General features: G+C 35.8%; 3 protein-coding genes across 6 annotated transcripts; all 3 read right to left on the bottom strand.

Moving 5' to 3' along the window:
• Positions 1-74: 74 nt before the first annotated feature.
• Kdn (citrate synthase) lies at positions 75-15,644 on the bottom strand. The gene is made up of 4 exons (XM_076786567.1): positions 15,504-15,644; positions 3,124-3,279; positions 1,558-2,481; positions 75-1,468 (listed from the first exon to the last, which is right to left on the bottom strand). The coding sequence occupies exons 1-4, from the start codon at positions 15,546-15,548 to the stop codon at positions 1,202-1,204; spliced, it is 1,392 nt and encodes a 463-aa protein (XP_076642682.1). The 5' UTR covers positions 15,549-15,644; the 3' UTR covers positions 75-1,201.
• LOC143353331 (methylenetetrahydrofolate reductase (NADPH)) lies at positions 15,504-18,042 on the bottom strand. Of its 4 annotated transcripts, XR_013082111.1 has the most exons (7): positions 17,947-18,042; positions 17,136-17,236; positions 16,864-17,068; positions 16,625-16,785; positions 16,216-16,538; positions 16,043-16,154; positions 15,504-15,885 (listed from the first exon to the last, which is right to left on the bottom strand). XR_013082111.1 is itself a non-coding variant. In XM_076786568.1 (6 exons), the coding sequence occupies exons 2-6, from the start codon at positions 17,145-17,147 to the stop codon at positions 16,109-16,111; spliced, it is 747 nt and encodes a 248-aa protein (XP_076642683.1). In that variant the 5' UTR covers positions 17,148-17,236; positions 17,947-18,042; the 3' UTR covers positions 15,504-16,108. The 4 variants fall into 4 exon arrangements, 3 of the variants coding, with proteins under 3 accessions (XP_076642683.1, XP_076642684.1, XP_076642685.1); XM_076786568.1 differs by having other exon boundaries at positions 15,504-16,154; XM_076786569.1 differs by having other exon boundaries at positions 15,504-16,154; positions 16,864-17,081; positions 17,150-17,236.
• LOC143353333 (phosphatidylinositol N-acetylglucosaminyltransferase subunit P-like) lies at positions 17,393-18,007 on the bottom strand. The gene has a single exon (XM_076786572.1). It carries the CDS (start codon positions 18,005-18,007, stop codon positions 17,624-17,626), a length of 384 nt encoding a protein of 127 aa, XP_076642687.1. The 3' UTR covers positions 17,393-17,623.
• Positions 18,043-18,046: the final 4 nt, after the last annotated feature.

Here is an 18,046-nt window from a genome sequence, read left to right as displayed (position 1 = left end):
AATAACCATTAAAGAAATTACTTGTCTTGTGGGGTAAAATGTACTGGATTTTTGGGCAGAGGAAATAACAAATATTATTTTCAAAGATCTATTTATTTTCACGTTCGTTATAAATAAAGTATCGCACACACTCACTCATTCTCTTAACAGTGGATCTACCACTGGTCATAGTATTTTTAATTTACGTAAACTGTAATGACTCGATGCGGTTGAGTCACCGATATTAAATGTATTGAAAAAAATGTTTAACCAATAACTGATGCATCAACACTGCAACACCGTTTACAATATTCCATTAGCCCTATGTATATTTCATTTCATATTGCATATTGTATTTCACTAAGAGCAGTTCTTTGCGAAACAATCTTTCTCTGGGAAACAGAAAATTTCCTACGTAATGCTTCCTCGCTACAGTGACAAAAATAAAGATGCTTATTGCAATTGAATTATGTCCTAGGAAATTTTGATATCCTGTTGGCAGTGCCTGTTAAATTACAGACGTGTCTGCAAAATGTTAACTATGCACACAGCTAACTTTTGTACCGGCTATTTTCGTATGTTCCCTCTAATTGTTGTTACAATAATCTGTACCGTGTTTTTACTTCTAAAATCGCTACTACTTAAGTTAAACGTAAAGCGACAAATATATTTACAATGAACCGTGTCTACTATTTTAAACGCGTGGTATTATGTTCTCGTAATCGATTTGGCAGTTGAAACTATTGTATACTCGACCAATCTATATTTTATATATATATTTATATTTATATATATAAATATATAAATATATATATGGTTTTACAATGTAAAAACTGCACCGTATTTATTTTCATTATTATTAAGAAGCAACAATATCGGTCATAGTTTTTACAATATAAATACACGACGAAATTCAATTTTAGAATGTCTACGTTTGAACAATACATCATTACGTTAGATGATTAATTATTGTTTCTAATACCTGGCCTCGTATCATTTTAATAATACTCGGCAATTAAAACGACTTCGTTGAAGTCATATCAAAATGAATTCGAAATGATTTCGAGACTTACACTTTTCCGTGTATCGACAACAATTCGTAACATGATTCAAAGCAGTCAGTTCCTCGTTCCTGGAAGTTATGATGATGGTGTGACACGAACTTACAGTTTTCAATGATTCTGATACCCTTTCCTTTTCTTTCTATAAATAAAGATGACGCTTAAGCTTTGCAAGCTTTCATGAGGAGATCAGTGCTAAGAGATTTGGGCCTCTCGATTGGCAGACCAAGAGCACGGTCCCAAACAAGAGACGCTAAGACGCCGAGAGCACGAGACACTCCAAACAGTACGGTGTAGTAATTCATTTCCTTCATTCCATAGTATTGCAACAGGACACCGGAGTGGGCATCTACATTCGGCCACGGGTTCTTGACCTTGCCAGTTTCCAAGAGAATTGGTGGAACTATCTTGTATACTTGACTCACCAACTAGAAGTAGAGATATTGTATCAATTATTAACAGATCTTCAAAACCTTCAAGAACAAGATGCGAAAAATATCAAGAAAAAAGATTATACCTTGAACAGCTTGTCGTCCGGCAAATGTTTCATAGCGAATTCTCTCTGGCAGGTGTATCTAGGGTCAGTCTTTCTGAGCACAGCATGACCATATCCGGGAACGACTTGTCCGCTCTTCAAGGTGTTCCAGATGAAGTCTTTAAGCTTCTCGTCGCTGGGGCTGTCTCCAACTTGGGCGCGCAGTTTCTCCAGCCATACCAATACTTCTTGATTCGCGAGACCATGAAGAGGTCCGGCCAAACCGTTCATACCAGCCGCGAACGACAGGTAGGGGTCGGACAGTGCCGAACCCACCAAGTGAGTCGTGTGTGCGGACACGTTTCCACCCTCATGGTCAGAGTGGATGGTCAAGTACAAGCGCATCAGCTCGATGAACTCCCGGTTATCGTAGCCGAGCATGCTCGCGAAGTTCCACGACCAATCCTTGCCAGCGTCCACGGATCCCAAGCCCTTGCCGCCCTTGTAAATATTTCTGTATATCGCGGCAGCTACGACTGGAAGCTTGGCGATCAAATTCATCGAATCTTCGTAGGTGGTCTCCCAGTACTTGGATTTGTGTACACCTTTAGTGTAGGCCTTGACGAATTCGCTCTCGCTGTTTAAGAGCGTTATCGCAGCAGAGAACTGGGACATCGGGTGGAGCGTCTTCGGGAAATTATTCAAAGCTTTGACCACGTGGTCGGGCAAGGCGCTCCTCGCGGCCCATTCCTTCGAAAGTGCTTTCGCCTGGGCTTCGGTGGGAACGTCACCGGTGATCAGAAGCCAGAAAAGACCTTCTGGAAGTGGCTCCTCGCCACCGGAAGCCTTCGGCAGAAGTTTCTGACACTCGGGAATCGACTTGCCACGGAATCGGATACCTTCCTCGGGGTCCAACACCGATGGTTCCCAGACAAGACCTTTGATTCCTCGCATGCCACCGTACATCTGAAATATTATAGTTACGTTATTATTAATAAAAACAAATTCGAACTAGAAACGTTATGGTTTAATATTAGGGACACATAATTAAATAGGACATATTTATTTGAAGCAAGAGAAGAAAGGCGATTATTTTATAGTTCAAAGAAGCAGTGTGTCATTGTAAGATTCAGAACAATGATCTCTAACACGTGTGTATATTAGTGTTTTAATTCACTGACCGACAATTTCATTTCAAGTCGCTTGCAAGATAACTTAAAATGTAAAATAATGGTAAATATTCAAGGATACATTAAACTTCCTACCGGTTTAAAATTCTTCGAATATTCTCATCGGTATCGATCATGAAATCTACTTCGAATATAGAATACTTAAAAAAAAAGAGAGAGAAAGTTATTTAGCGGTTCCGCAATAATACGATAAGCACGCATCTATCTCGGTTATTTGTTATCAGTACGGCAAAAAATAATCGGTCATAGACTACGTCTCCGTAGAAAAAAAGTGGTCTCCACGTGGCGTGTAATGCTAATACAGCGAGGCGCCTTTGTCAATTGCAATACAAGTTCTCGAACGATCATTTTTATTCGTCATCACGCGATCCTACGATCGCTTCGTGTGTTTAGGATTACGTAACGATTAGCTGCATACCATGTCCACGGTGACCTCGCCGACTTTGGTGGCTCCATGCTGCTTACGGAAATTCTTGACACGCTCTTGTTCCTTCGGGATCTTGTCGGCGAGGACCTTTCGCAGATCAGTCGAAGCGTCGGTTAACGATCTCAAGAACACGGTGGAAGTTATTTTCTGTAAACAGACAAAAAGGAAACGTAAGTAGCGATTAATCGACAATTTAATTCAGTTGATAATAATTCAATCGCGTTATCGATTAAATTGATTGAAATTTTCCGTGGGTAGCAGGGATTAGTTGGCGGAAGATAGCCGGGGTACAACATCCGCTAAAAATTCAGTTTATCGTTTCCATGCGTTTGGATAAAGATCGATACAAATACTGATACCGCGGCCGGCGGAAGTACTTGATTATCGTTGCCGGTTTTGCATTTATGTGATTTTCACTTCACATTTCAGAAGTAGTAGAACGACGAAACAATTCCAATGTATTCTAATTAATTATTAAAATACGTATTTTATTTTGGAAGCAGTCTTCGGAACACACGGCGGTAGAACTTTAAAAGTTCACGATAAATAGTTTTTTCCCATAACGTAATTCATACTTTAATTCGCACTTAATTAGAGCTTGGTTTTTAATTAGTTTACGTGGATACGTTACAGTAAACGCATTCGTGTCGTCGCAAATGAGATTCGGAGAAACAGCTGCGAGGGATATTCCGAATAATCACGCGTGACTTCTGGATTACGTAAAAATGACGAACGGGCTCATTATGATATATTTGTCTGATACTTCGTGATCACTTCGTGACCGTTAAAATTGACGCTGGCTTGTAACAGGTATATTCGGTTTGTTAGAAGTACTACACACTCTAACAATGCTATTTTTAAGAGTTTCTCTGTAACAACATTTATTTTAAAATCGAATAGATTGTTCAGAATAATGTTCACCGACAGCTGAGAATTCACTTTTACAACCGGATGCGTAAGTGCATTCTATAATTAGTATGTACAGAACCGTATAATAGAGATTCGAGAAACGGTGAGTTATGTCAGAGAACATTTTTGCATCTAATCAATTTCTTTGTACACTCTTGTATTATTTAATCAGTATGTTTTTTTACAAATACGTGTGGAGATAAATAATGCTGACACTAGGAGCTTCCATTCTTTTAATGTATCATACAGTTTTATGCGATTTATTAACCCGCTTAGGCATATATTTTCTTCTCAATGGCTGTACGTATTGAAACATACAAAATGCTCCATACAATATTTTATAAATATTTTCAGAATAACATGAAACAAAAATTTTTATAGTATTTTATTCCTTTTTATAGCATTAGCAACGTGTGAACTATTTCTGGGGAATTCAACATTTTATCTGACTGTATTTTCTCCGAGATAGTTGGTAAAAAACGCGGTCTGTTTCCACGTGGTCCATTCTAAAAGTCACATTGCACAAATTGTTCGGTTCTCGCAAGTTCGTGACGTCGCTTTACGTAACCCACAAAATTGTTTCTGCGATTACGTTGCACGCAGATCGTAAGTATTACGTAAAGCCGATGGATTAAAACGGAAAAGGAAAAAACGCGTGAACGGTCAAGTACCAGGAACGTCAACGAACATGATGCCTTCGATGACCATTCCCGCGGTTTCCTTAGCAGAAGTGAGCGAAGACAAGCGGGGGACTTCTAGCGAATCAGCTTCGCCTCGAGGTCACGAGGTCCCGCGTTAAAGTTCATTATCAAAGCACGGACCTTGGGCAAATGACACCGGGGGATTATGTTAATAATTCAGTCATTGGAGGCAGAAAAAACCGCGAGTTTTTTCGAAACCGGTATTTGCAAGCGCAACGTTGCTGGTTCAGTGATAATTTCCAGTGGTTTCCGGTTCCACGGATTTTTCCACCCGTTGAATTTTTTCTCGCGAGAAGGCACTTCGTTGTATCCGATGCAGTGCAGGAGAATCTGCAGATGGCGGGCAATACGCAAAGCTAGGTGCAAACATAGAAACACGAACACGTTTTACAACGTGGATAAAGAACTGGGTCGAGGCGAGACCTCGGTGGGAAGGTAAATGGGACAATGGCCGATGTAGTCCTGTGGATTTTCGTACCTATTGTCGGACCTTGATTGATCCACAATGCGCCGGTAACGGGAGGCCATTTTGAACAGACTCGGCCTCTTAAAATTCGTGGTACCGATCTCGTTCACCCGAATATGCTATACTCATTTCAGCAGGATGATTATGAAGTAACTTTAGGTTGTGAATCTCAATTTTTATTTGATTCATATCGCAGCTGATAATACGAAAATGTAATCATTGTGTTAGACGCCATTTTGAAAAAATTATTAAGGTCCATCTGGGTTAACCAGGATAAAGATACTTGGTGACTTTCGACTGATAAGCTAGGAACACACTTGTTACGTAAATGTAGATCGACAAAAGTATAAACGAGTTGGTTAATGAAGTAATTAATGTCTTTTATGTAGAATAGAGAAAAAAATGGGTGACAGTTTAGTCAAGATCAAGGGCGGTTCACATGAGCGATTAAAATTAGCGACATGTTCAAGACTGTAAAAATAGTTCCACTGATCCTTTCGCGATTCTATTTTTGGCACGTGAAGCATTTCGAGAACTGTGACTTATTATGTAACGCTATTCAATGTTATTCAAGGTCACACGTAGAAAGCACAAAATTAGGAATTTTATTTCGACGTCAGGAAAATGTAAGAGATCCTAATACAGATTTCATTGTTTAATAGCTGTAGCGTCTTTTTTACGTAAGCGTGGCATTGTACGTTTATGCTAAATTGGGAAAGGGAGTCTCTATCGTGTACAATATGTTTCTGAATATAGACTACTATGACCTTGATCTTTCCAATAAAATTTCCATTCGTCAGAGTAAGATCATTAAACTGAACATAGACGACATATAAAATACTAAATTGGGAATGACCTCGATTAAGTGTATCTTATTTTCTTATTCGTTTAATTTAAGGCAAGACAGAGCATCGTTTTTATTATTAGAAGGTTTTCACGTAACCATGAATACTTTATGCCACATTAGCTTCATTGTACATACGTGTATCGGTAAAACGCACACGTACAACAAGAATATTAATGTATTCATCTATAACGTTGTGTCTGGAGATTGGCCAACGCAACGAGTAAGTGTGAACTAAAAATAAATAGTTTCGCGTGTTGTATAATTTAGGCTATACGCACTGCATAATGCATATGCAACAAAGAAATTGGAAACAAGAATGTGTCCTTTGCAACATGTACAGCGTTGCAAAAGGTGATTACATTTAAAATGAAACACCGCTGACAATTTCCTAGTATATACACCAGAGCGTGATTCGCATGCCAGTTTAACATACTATAATGATGGTTATTAAGAAGTGGACATAAGAGAATATACTACTACCATTCTACGACAACGAAAAGCCTAACCCATCGTGGGAGCGTTTCAAGGACTGCGTTTTTTACATACTCGCGAATAATAAAAGATTAAAATAATTGTGACTGATAAAATTCAAGAAATATTCGAATAAGCCACGTGAAGCTCTTTATCACGACCATTACAAAAAATACATGAAAAATTATTGTAAAAATAAATTTTATACTTATTAAATTAAATAGAATAATTATTAATTAGTATATATTTGACAATGCATTGCTATGAGTTCGCAAACAATTATGTTTGCTACGAAGAAGAATGCGTTCGATACCTGTAGTGTCATTGAACACCTTTCGATGTTCGAATAGCGTGACAGTATGCTTTACACGTCGCGTATTGTGGACGATATATTAATTAAAGGAATTTATCGTTCTGAATGTGAGTTTCAGTAACAATACACTCAGATCGTAATGCAAGAAGGATATCAAGTTGTAGCCGCAATGATGTAACTGAATACTAATTGAAGAGATTGATCGTGACTTTTCTATACGCTCCGGCGTGACTTTGACAATCTCGCATCTAACTCGTCAAATTTAATTAGTATTTAACAGACGACACACTGAATGCACCGGCTCATTTAATTTTATTTTCTTATGGGAGAAAATTAGGCGCTAACTTCATTCCTAGGTGTATGTTTACCCTGTTTTATTATACAATAGCATAATACAATTATTATACAATAGTATAAGAAAAAAAGAGTGTTCGAAATTTCTTTTTGGGATTAAAAGGAGGATTTTTAAAAAATCTAGGATTAATAAATCTAGGAAATTTAGGATTTTTTATTTAACCATCTTTTAATTGCAAGGCAGTGTAAATGAAATTTTTGGTGTAACAGAAAGCAATTCGTTTTAATGTTTTTAAATATTGTACCGAGACTGGTACCGCGGTCTAACATCAATTATGAAACAACCTGTATAATGTAAAAACTAACAGAAAGAAAAAGAAACGAAAGGTGGAGGATGGTCGGTCGCTTCATAAATGTTAGTAAGCAATGTTAATTTTTGCGGAAGTCTTTTCAAAATGTTTTTGCTATCACCAATTAGTCGGCTACGAGCAAAGTTCAACACGCGATCTTGCTTACGTACAATAGAATCGTATCCCGCAGTATCGCCTAATTGTAAGTTGTAAATGGTATTACGTAGTAATAATCAGCTTGCGTGTTTTCATCAATCAGTCAACGGACTTACGTTTGATATGAAATACCGACACACGAAAAAGTGATGATGATTGTTGTATAATTCGATCGTTTAAGTATCTTCGTCAAATGAACCATACAGTGTTGATGAAAAGTTTTCACTCCCGTTCGTTAACATTTTAAACGAAGTCTACATCTCTTTTTAAGAGATCGATAAGAGACGATTTTAAGAAAACAATAAATTTACTATTTTAGAATCGTTTTACTTTTAGTTTAGTGTTGAGAAAATTCGGGATCACATTTAATTGCACAGTCAATTAAAAATATTCTAAACAAAAAGTTTACTGTTTGATCAATTTGATTGCTTTCAAGTCGCTGCAGTTGGCAATCTAATCAGATACGTGATCGAACCTTCCTACGACCGAACAAGTATGTACAAGTACAGAAGTCATGATTACAGTGGCACGGAAGCGAGTGATAAGTAGGACTTATAATGCACAGCGACGAACATGACTACGTAAACCATCGCGTAACGTCAGACTATCGTAATGACGCAGATGGCCCATATGTATAACATTTTCGCGTACATACAAATGTACAATTGTAATTTATTTGCAATTGAAATCATTCTTTTACTGTGATAATGCGAAATTATGATCACGAAACACAATTTATATCTAATTAAATTTTATATTCGATTTGAACAATTGATAACATAAATATTTGAACCTACCGAGGATTAAAAATGGCTGGTTCGCATTGTCTCGTAAAAATAACAAAATTGGATTTATTCAGATTTTGTGCTTCTTATTATAACATGTATTTGAATAAAGAAATCTGTTGAAGCACCTTTACAATTTCAATAATTGTGCAATACTTTCAAATACTTTTTATACTGTAATATCATTCATGAAAATGTGAGCAAGTCGACACTCGAAGTTCGAAACGCTAAAATTCGAACCGATTTGCGAAATTTCGGTGCCCAGAACAAACATTTTATCGTACAACAAATTTATTCTCGGCTTAATTTCAGATGTTATTATCTTGTTACCTGGAAACGCAAACATTTCCTTGGTACAATAATTTTTTAGTGAATTTTCTCGCGAAAGCAGATAAAACGTGAAGGTAAGGCGATGTTTGTCGATCGCGTTTTAATCAAAAGCAAACGATGATTGATTCATGTGATCTGCTCGAGTGTACCGGCGAAAGATTAATTTGTCGTGACAGATGTAGCTCAATATCCGCCCTAATAAATATTATCGCCGAGAGTTATCCGTCACAGACTTTGTATTAATATTTTTACGAATAGAAAGAAAATCAAATATATAAGTCAGTATGACTAAGAAATGTCTAAAGCCTTCATTTTCTCATAGAAACCGTTTTCTTAGTATTACAATTTTTATTTTTTCGTTTCGCAATATGTAATGATCTCTTTCTCTTTGAAAGATTATCATTTTTTTGAAAACGGGATGTAACGTTTTGAGCCGTTGTAATTTGTAAAAAATACTGAAATGGAAATTGATCGAGTATTGAAGTAGGACAAAAATCGTGTAATAATTCAGGAACTAATCTTTTGATACCAGTAATTTAAAAGCGGTAAATTTGACGTGGTGTCGCTATTATAGTAAATGAGACTTATCATTCCACGTGTAGGATATTTGACGTCATTCAACGCACGAGCTTCTATTCTCTTGGTGGCACGTCTAGACAGATACCAATCGCCTGATTTCCTCCTGGCTTTCTAATCACATCTACTGTCTTAAGAAATAAACGAATTTCATTATTCTGTTGTTTCGTTGTTAATTGTCTTACTGTACTGTTAAGATAGTGACTCACAAAATGATCTTTAAGCTTCGGTTTAATAAATATTAAATTGAAATTTCTATCTTATACAATTCTTCTTATGGATTTAATAATTTTTCATTTTCCTCGGCTAAGGTTCTGACAATCATGCTCTGAAAAATTCGTAATTTTTTGCTACTTTCAATGTTATTCGGCTGCATGCTTAATTTTGAGAAGACGACAATCTTTCTAGTTTGCTATCCAGACATTCATCAAGAATCACACTCAATGCTGTTTGAAATTATGACTCATGCTATTATGTCTCATAGTCAGAATTATATCATCAAACTCGCCTTGATAAAGTCGTCGTTTGTTCTCCTCAATCTATTGTAACTTTTGTGAAAATAGCGACAAAAAATTGTCATCTTTCGTTTGGAGAACAATGAAGCTACTCTTTATGCGAACGAAATGACATATCATACTAATTTGCGAGTTCACTGATAAATGATAAAAAAAAATAATTTCGCTTATGAATTCTGCATTGTTCGTGTAAAACTGTCAGAGTTGAAATTTTTTAATAGTAACGACTGACTGTTCAAGGCTAAAAGCAGAAAATGTTATCTTAACTCCTAATAGAACTTGGTAATTGTTATATCATTTTGATGAATTGTCTTTACTATACGACCATTTATAGAGTAAGCGGAAAACTGACTTCGCGTTACGTCACCGTCATCTCCCGATAAAAAACTGACTGTCGGCGGATTGTAACAGTCACGATTTCACTTGGAAAGTTGCTCAACGTTCGCGTGTGTTCGCGTTTGCACTGGTGAATGTTAGTTAAGTTAAATGTTGAGTTAATGTACGTTAAATGTTAATATAATAATCATTACAACGACAAATTTAAAACTAAATTTTATACTTGTGACTAGTTATTAATTATCAACAGACCAATTTCATTTCCAGTCTCGTGTTCATTGTTCCGAGAGGTTGTCTAACAATAAGCTGAATTAAAATACAATAATATATTCATTGAATAAAATAATATTCATTGCACAACTGATTAAGGCAACAATGAGCCAATATTCAGATTGTGCTACAATTATTAATTTTCTTCTTTAACCTTTTAATTGATGGCGAGTTAACTCGTCGTACGAGTTCTATATCATCTTTGAGAAACTGTTCATTGTCTTCTTAATTCAACGAAAAACTCTTTCACTTTATTGTATTGTCTTCCATTACATCTTTGCTAGTGCTCATGATCGAAAAGTTATCCAGTTAGAAGGCTAGTAATAGTCATTCCTAAATTTAGAGGAATGGATATTGAAAGCTTCACGTGTAGTCTTTCTTCAATTAAAAGTATGGAGTGCGGTTTATTTTCTCGAAAGTGAATTTACATAATCGTTTTGAGAATTTCGACACGCGTCTAGACGATTGAAGATAAAGTCACAATAAGGAGCTCTGTCGACAGATCAATACGAAGTGAAATTAGAGTGCTGATAATGCGGTAATAAGTAACACGATTAACCCAGTGCACTCGGACAATGCGGTACCATTGACGCGTGCACCCAAAGTTCACCGATGAAATAGCGTTGCGGTTCGTGGATGCAATGACGCCCGTTCGAGGTCAGGCTACGTGCACTTCAAATTGTTCCGGCAATTAATTGTTTGAAATATGAACAATACGAATCAGAAACCATTCGTTTCGTTTATTTCCAGAATTTAATTATTTCGTATAAATCACCTGCTTGCACGATTTTCTTATATTCTAAAATGTTTAATAATTATTTTAAAAAATGACAGAACTTCAAGACTGCGGATTTTGTATCTTTATGAGCTTACAGCTTCTCAAAATTGATCGATTTCGAACAGATACTCTATTACAGTTATCTGCATTTCGTTAACAATGAGCAACGGTGATCTTTATTGAATTCCTCGGCAAAATTAAATTTGCGCAATCGCGATTTACAGTTAGCCGACGAGAAGGCCTTCCTTGTCTTTCACGCGATTGCCGACCTTCTGGCACATTCACTTCGGAATTTCAATCTCCTGGACTTTCGAATGCGTTCGGTGCTGATTGGTATCGACGTTATTGAAATCTCCATCAAGATATTAAGCGGATTCCGATCGTCGTGAAATACTTTTCGGGCCAATTATGTCTTCGAATTCGTGGCGCTCGCACGAAAGACGTAAAGCGACTTAATTGATTTTTTAAATTAATTCAAGATCGAGCTCGATGAATAAAGAAACTGTGCACACACTCTTGATAAATAAAGATGTGCACTGGTAAACCAAACAATGAGAAGGCAAACAATGATTTATTTTTCAACAAAATATTTTCCTAGCTTCTCAGATTTGTTCTAGAAATTTCAAAATTTTATTTAAAAAAAAACAGTCAGACGTAGCCTATCGATTTCAATGACTCTAATCAAATATTTAACTGGATCAAATCTAATAATGCCTAATAAAAAAAAATAATAGAATGATCTACCAGCAGAAAAAGAACTAAAAAGCAAATATAATTACACGTTTTAACGATATAATGCTTAATTATTTTATATGTATATTGATAACGGAATCATTGATTAATATTAGTCAAGAAGAAGCTTAACACTTTTACCATTGCATAACGGCGATCTCTATGGAATCACGAGACTCTAAGCGTCTTCTTAATTAATTGTTGGTAATACCGTATAATACCATGTCTGATAGCCCTTGTTATCACTGATTGCGTAACCAACTAGCTTGTGAAGGGCATTACCAGATGGAATACGCCCGTCATCTACAATTATCTAATTGATTTCGCGCCATATAATCGTCAAATGGCGCTAAAACGACCGAGGAGGGTGACACACGTGCAATCCAGCCTTTATTAACGCTGAAATGCAAACGTCTTGCTGACAATTGAGGACTGAACTAGAGCTAGAGTGAACTTGAAAAGTTGCCGGAGACCGCAGTGTCATGATCATGTGTAAAAGACTAGAATCTCTTTCAACGTAGTTGACTTAAGTAACTTCGTTGCAAGTATAGAATAATTCAAACTGTTTATCGGTAGGAATATCGCAAAAATTTAATAACTATCAACATATTTTTCAAGTGGAATTTAAATGATTTTTGTCAAACAAATTTTATGTATTAATTCCAAAAAAATATATGGTTGTAATCAATTTTACTTTGTATTTTGTAACAGGAATTTTAAATGTGCAATGCAAAGTTGTATACAGTGGATTTTATATGTACATAATATATTTCACGTGTTATATAAACATTTGACAATTATAGCATGACAAAAATTATAGTTTTTAAATTATATAATTAATTCACAGACGACGAACCGATTGACAATGACATTTCTAACTAATTGAATCATGAATAGCCACAATTGAACGGGTTATGTCGTACGCTTATTATAACTGCGTTGACTGGGTATCGGGCACAGAATTCTCTTTCATTTCCCTCATTATTTATAGCGAGAATATTAATAGTCGCGACCGATCGATGAACGATCGATGGACCGTATGAAATTTTGGCTTTGATCAAACACATTGACAGCATCGATCGGGAGCAGTGATCGTTAACAATTCGTGGCTCGTTCTATAAAAAAAGAATTAAAAAAAGAATAGCTGTCTCTACAAACGCGTTACGCGATCCGAAGGTCATCTCCGATATTAGGTAATCAGCTGTATCAGTTTGGCTAGAAATCGTCGAATTTGCCAAAAATCACACCGAACGTATGTACGTGTAGACTTTGTACTTGACATGCCACTATTGAGCAATTCGAAAGGTAAAATTAAAATTTATTAAATATTAATGACGGAATATTTTTACACCACAAAGCATATATTGTAATACACTCGATGGATAAAAGAAAATATCATACATATACTTTTATCTTGGAGTAACAATGTAATTGTTAAATAATAACTACATTTAATAATAAAAGATTGATTTTAATTAAGGGCTAAATTAATTAAATCCGTATTGAGCATATCTTTTATAAATAGGCAACAGTTTATGTCAGAACTGTTTAATTCATTGATGCGTATAATAAACTTTTTTCAGCTCATTATTATCAATGTTTAATTTAAAATTTGTTTAATATTTCAGGACTTGTGTCTGATGGAACATCATAAAAGGTATATCAATGAAATATTTGCCTGAAGAATATTTTTATTTTATCCCATAAGAGTATAAAAATAATTAGAAGAATTATAATATTTATGGAATAAGAAAACAATGGTTTATCCCATTATCTCTATGAACCGGATATGCTTAATTGTAGCATTTACAATTGAACAACGAACGGACGGTCCCTTCGTGGACGAGGAATTTTTTGAAATATTGAAAATTTTTTCTTAGTGAAATAATAAGGAGATTGAACAATATGTGCTGGTCTTTTATTATGTACATAATTAAATTATATGTTTGCAACTTCAGGAATTACATGTATTATCCTGACAAGGTTAGTATGTCGACGTTCGTCCTCGGAAGCATAATAAAACTGCTTCCATCAAGCATTGTACACAAACAGTGAGGAATAGGTCCGGTTACGGTGTTAGATCTACACGATCGGTAAGCAGGTGTCTGCTGAGCATAGGTCACGACCAATGTGGATCAAGAGGGCGGAACAGGTTTTGACCTCGAATTCGTTCTAAAATTGTCGTCCCTTACGAAATTGTAATGTGGTGCACTCTTCAATGAGCATCTGTGCCGTCGAAGGAGACGTGCTCCCAAGTATTTCGCGCACAGTGTTTTCCTGCGACCTACAAATGTGTGCTTGTGTGCGCGCTTGTGTTCCCTCCTATCTACACTGTGACCTTACAATTCGACACGAGACCGTTTTGGTTAGGGACTGGCCGCGTAAACCTGACGATACCTCTATTGCGAAAATCCGCCGTAATAGCACAGCGGCGGCTCGTCGTACCGGTCATTTTTTTTATTTTTAGTGTTCAAGAACGAAGCCAAACAACTTGCGAGCGTTCTCGTTGTATTCAAGAAATTCGACGGTTACACGAAAAAAAGAGCGCCGTCAACTCCTATCCTGTGCTCTTGAATGCGTCAGCGAGATTTTGAGCACGCGCATTTGCCGTGAATTATACATTACACCTGAACCGGACACTGTCACTTGAAGATCTTCTAACAGAAAATGATAGATTTCCACAAAAGAAAAAACACTTCTAGAATCTACATTTTTCGTTCGTGCCTCCTCCGAATCTAATAATTATGAATTATAATTATTAAGCGATTATTTTCAATATCTTTTAATTTGAAGTATATAATGACGATTATATGTTCTATACAATTTTCTTACGTAACGGCTATCGGACCTAGTTAAATTAAAGCTCCGGTTCTATCGATCAGGTGAATTTCATGTCACGCGACTCGATTTCTTTTGAATTTTTTAAGAATACAGTGGTCGTGTGTGTTCGTCGATCTATTCTTGTGACACTTTTACGTCATTGCTGGATCGATCGAATCGATCCTGCAGTTTTCGCGTATTAAACGGTTTGCCCCCGAAATATGTGCATTATTTTAGCTCCGTGAAAATGATACTTCGCCCCCACATTCAAAACGTCAAAAAAATCTTTGGTCGCAAACGAAGTAACCTAACTAATCGAGGAATCTAGGTCTATCTATCGTTCTTACAATCAACATTCAGGTGTTTGGCGAGTGCAGTGATTTTTTGAATTTGCACCTCACAGGTCTGATTGGATAAGTTACTAGGCCATCGGTCGATAAAATGCTTACTCTGCATCTAGAACTCGCGGCGTCTTGACTCTTCGCGGTGTGCGAAATTTCACATTCACGAAAGGGGTCGGTGGACGCAAGGCATGTACTTCTGTGAACGATCGAAACGGGGAAAATCGCGGGATGATACCATGAACGTTAATGATATGTGTCAAACATTTGCTGGCGGTTCGAATTTCGCACCGGAACAGCGTGTACGGTTTCAAGAATCATTCAAACATCGCATTGCGTTCTATGACCGATCAATTTTCGGTGGGTTCGTTTAAGACGTACCTGGACTTCCAAACAGCGTTTGGTACTGAAACGGAAGAGTGCCATTGTTCTTTATATCCTGGCTTGCGGATCCTTTCTCTTTCTTGTTACCGTCAAACCAACTATCCAACTGACCACGCGGAGCTCTGGCGCCCAACTCAACTAACTCTTCTGTTAGTTCGTCACAGATATGCCAATAACGCATGCGCACACTGGCAAGTGATCCTCGAAGGATCATCTGTATCTAGAAATCTACCACGTTATATTCGTGAGAGGTTCAAAGGAAGCTCGTCCAAAATTGTTACTAGCCAATTGCTCTAAATGACAAAAGGCAATGATTTATTTTTCGGAAACAATTCTTACGATTGAAACGTCGAAACTGTCAGAAATTGCCAGCTGTTTTCTGCAATTCGTGGGAATAATTCAATGTTTAGGTGGTTCAGCTGTTCCCAAATATAGGGAATTTTAGCAATTGGCAATTACCCTTTAATTTGGCGCGTAATACGATTTCGTTATAATCTGATTTATTAAGGATCTTAAATAAAAATTGTGATAATTACAATTTCCTTCTAAATGTCGTACATGTTTTTCACATCCGCTAAAATTTTTTCATTTTTAGCTAGTCATTATAACACTTCTAGTTTTTTCAATATTTCCGACGATAATGATGGTCTACAATTTACAAACAAATTAATTCTTAGCTTCGAACATTTTATTAAATTTGGAAACTTACCTGTTTAATGTAAACAAATGAAAACCACAAGTGGTTCCGCTTGAAATGACACCTTTGATGACGCTTGAAACTAATTCTACTCCATAATCGTGTACTTTATCGTCGTCGGTCTTTATAGGTTCTAAAGCCTTTAAAATATTTTCTGGTACCTTCACATTGCAAATTTTGATCATCTTTTCCAGACATGCGTAGTTAGGAATTGGTAAGATACCAGGAATAATTGGAACATTAATTCCAATTGCCTTACAATCATTTACAAATTTAATAAAAACGTCGGCATCGAAAATAATTTGGGTTATAATAAAATCAGCACCTGCGTTAACCTTTAAATTATGTCAACATTAGATATATATATCTACTATAGTTGAACGGATATATATGGAAATCAAACATTAATAAAGTTACTTACTTTTTCTTTTAAATATAATAAATCCAATTCTTTGGATGGTGATTCTGGATGCATTTCTGGATATCCAGCAACGCATATACAAAATACATCACCAAATTCGTTTCTTATAAAACGCACTAGATCTGCAGCATATGGAAAATCCTTATTCAGGACCTTAGAGTCTAAAATTTTACTTTCATTTAATTAATTAAAAAACAATTTGAAATTTTAACTACAAACATTTTTATATAAATATTTACCTCCGCGTAATACAAAAATATTGGTCACACCAACATTTAATGCTTTCTTTAAAATAGACAATACATCGGCGCGCGAAAAATTAGAAATAATAAGATGGAAAACCGTATTATTTGGGAACTGATCGAGCACATCTAAAGATAGATAATTTGTCGTATCTTTCATTTTACATGTCAATGCATAAAAAAGGGGACGATATTTATTCATCTCTGTAAAAAAACTTTTAACGAAAAATTTACATATATATGAATAAAATGTTGAAATATATGTATACATACATATACATACCTCTGATAAAAATCAGTATTTTTTGTAGGTGAAACTTCGAAACTGCAAAATATGCTTCTTTCGTTGAATGCAGTTTCTAATGATTTTCTTAAGTTCAATATTTTATGCTCAGTGCCTTTGGATAAGTAATAATCCTTAACCTTACTAAGTTTACTGCTACTGTCTGCATTTTCGTATATTTTATTTCCTAAGACGACGTTACCCATTGTATGTGCATAAAAATCACTGCGAACGATTATGTGGACACATTTTCCTATTCTCAAAGTCATATCAGATAAATTTCGATAGTATTCGGGTTATGCAATACATGAAATTCATAATCGACTCGTTGTCGCGAGAGTTTCAAAAATTGATTAAATAACATATTTACTATACTTGTTTTATCTATAAAATATTCAATCTAGTTCCAATTATTATACCATGGTGTTTAAACAAAAATTTCTCATTATGTTGTTTTCTTTACTCAATTTATTGTCATTTCTTTTTTGGCAAATATAATTTTCTGCACACTTCTGTTATTGGAATGTCAAATACAGGTGGTACACCACCTGGAACTGTTTCCTTTTTTGGACGTGAATGTTTGTCCATAATAGTTTTAATATCGTCTATATCTGGTGTCATAGACAAATTTATAGCTGGATAAATAATAAATGCAAAAGTAGCAAGAGCTGTTAAAGCCCAAATAGGAATTCCTATGGCCCAATATTTTGAGGGCCAATATGTTAATCCTATGCTATGTAAAATGTGATCTGGTATAAATGCCCATATTAGATATAAAAAAAAAAGCATATTTGAACCTATGTATAAACCATATCCATAGACGGATCTTGGAGCGTATGGAGCAGGAGTATGCTCCATTTTATATAATATTACATATAACAGTTGAGGAAGACCACA

Source organism: Halictus rubicundus, chromosome 4 (genome assembly GCF_050948215.1).
Source record: "Halictus rubicundus isolate RS-2024b chromosome 4, iyHalRubi1_principal, whole genome shotgun sequence".
NCBI classification, from domain to species: Eukaryota; Metazoa; Arthropoda; class Insecta; order Hymenoptera; family Halictidae; genus Halictus; species Halictus rubicundus.
Note: the sequence above shows the minus strand (reverse complement) of the source record. Positions and strands in the feature narration are given on the sequence as shown.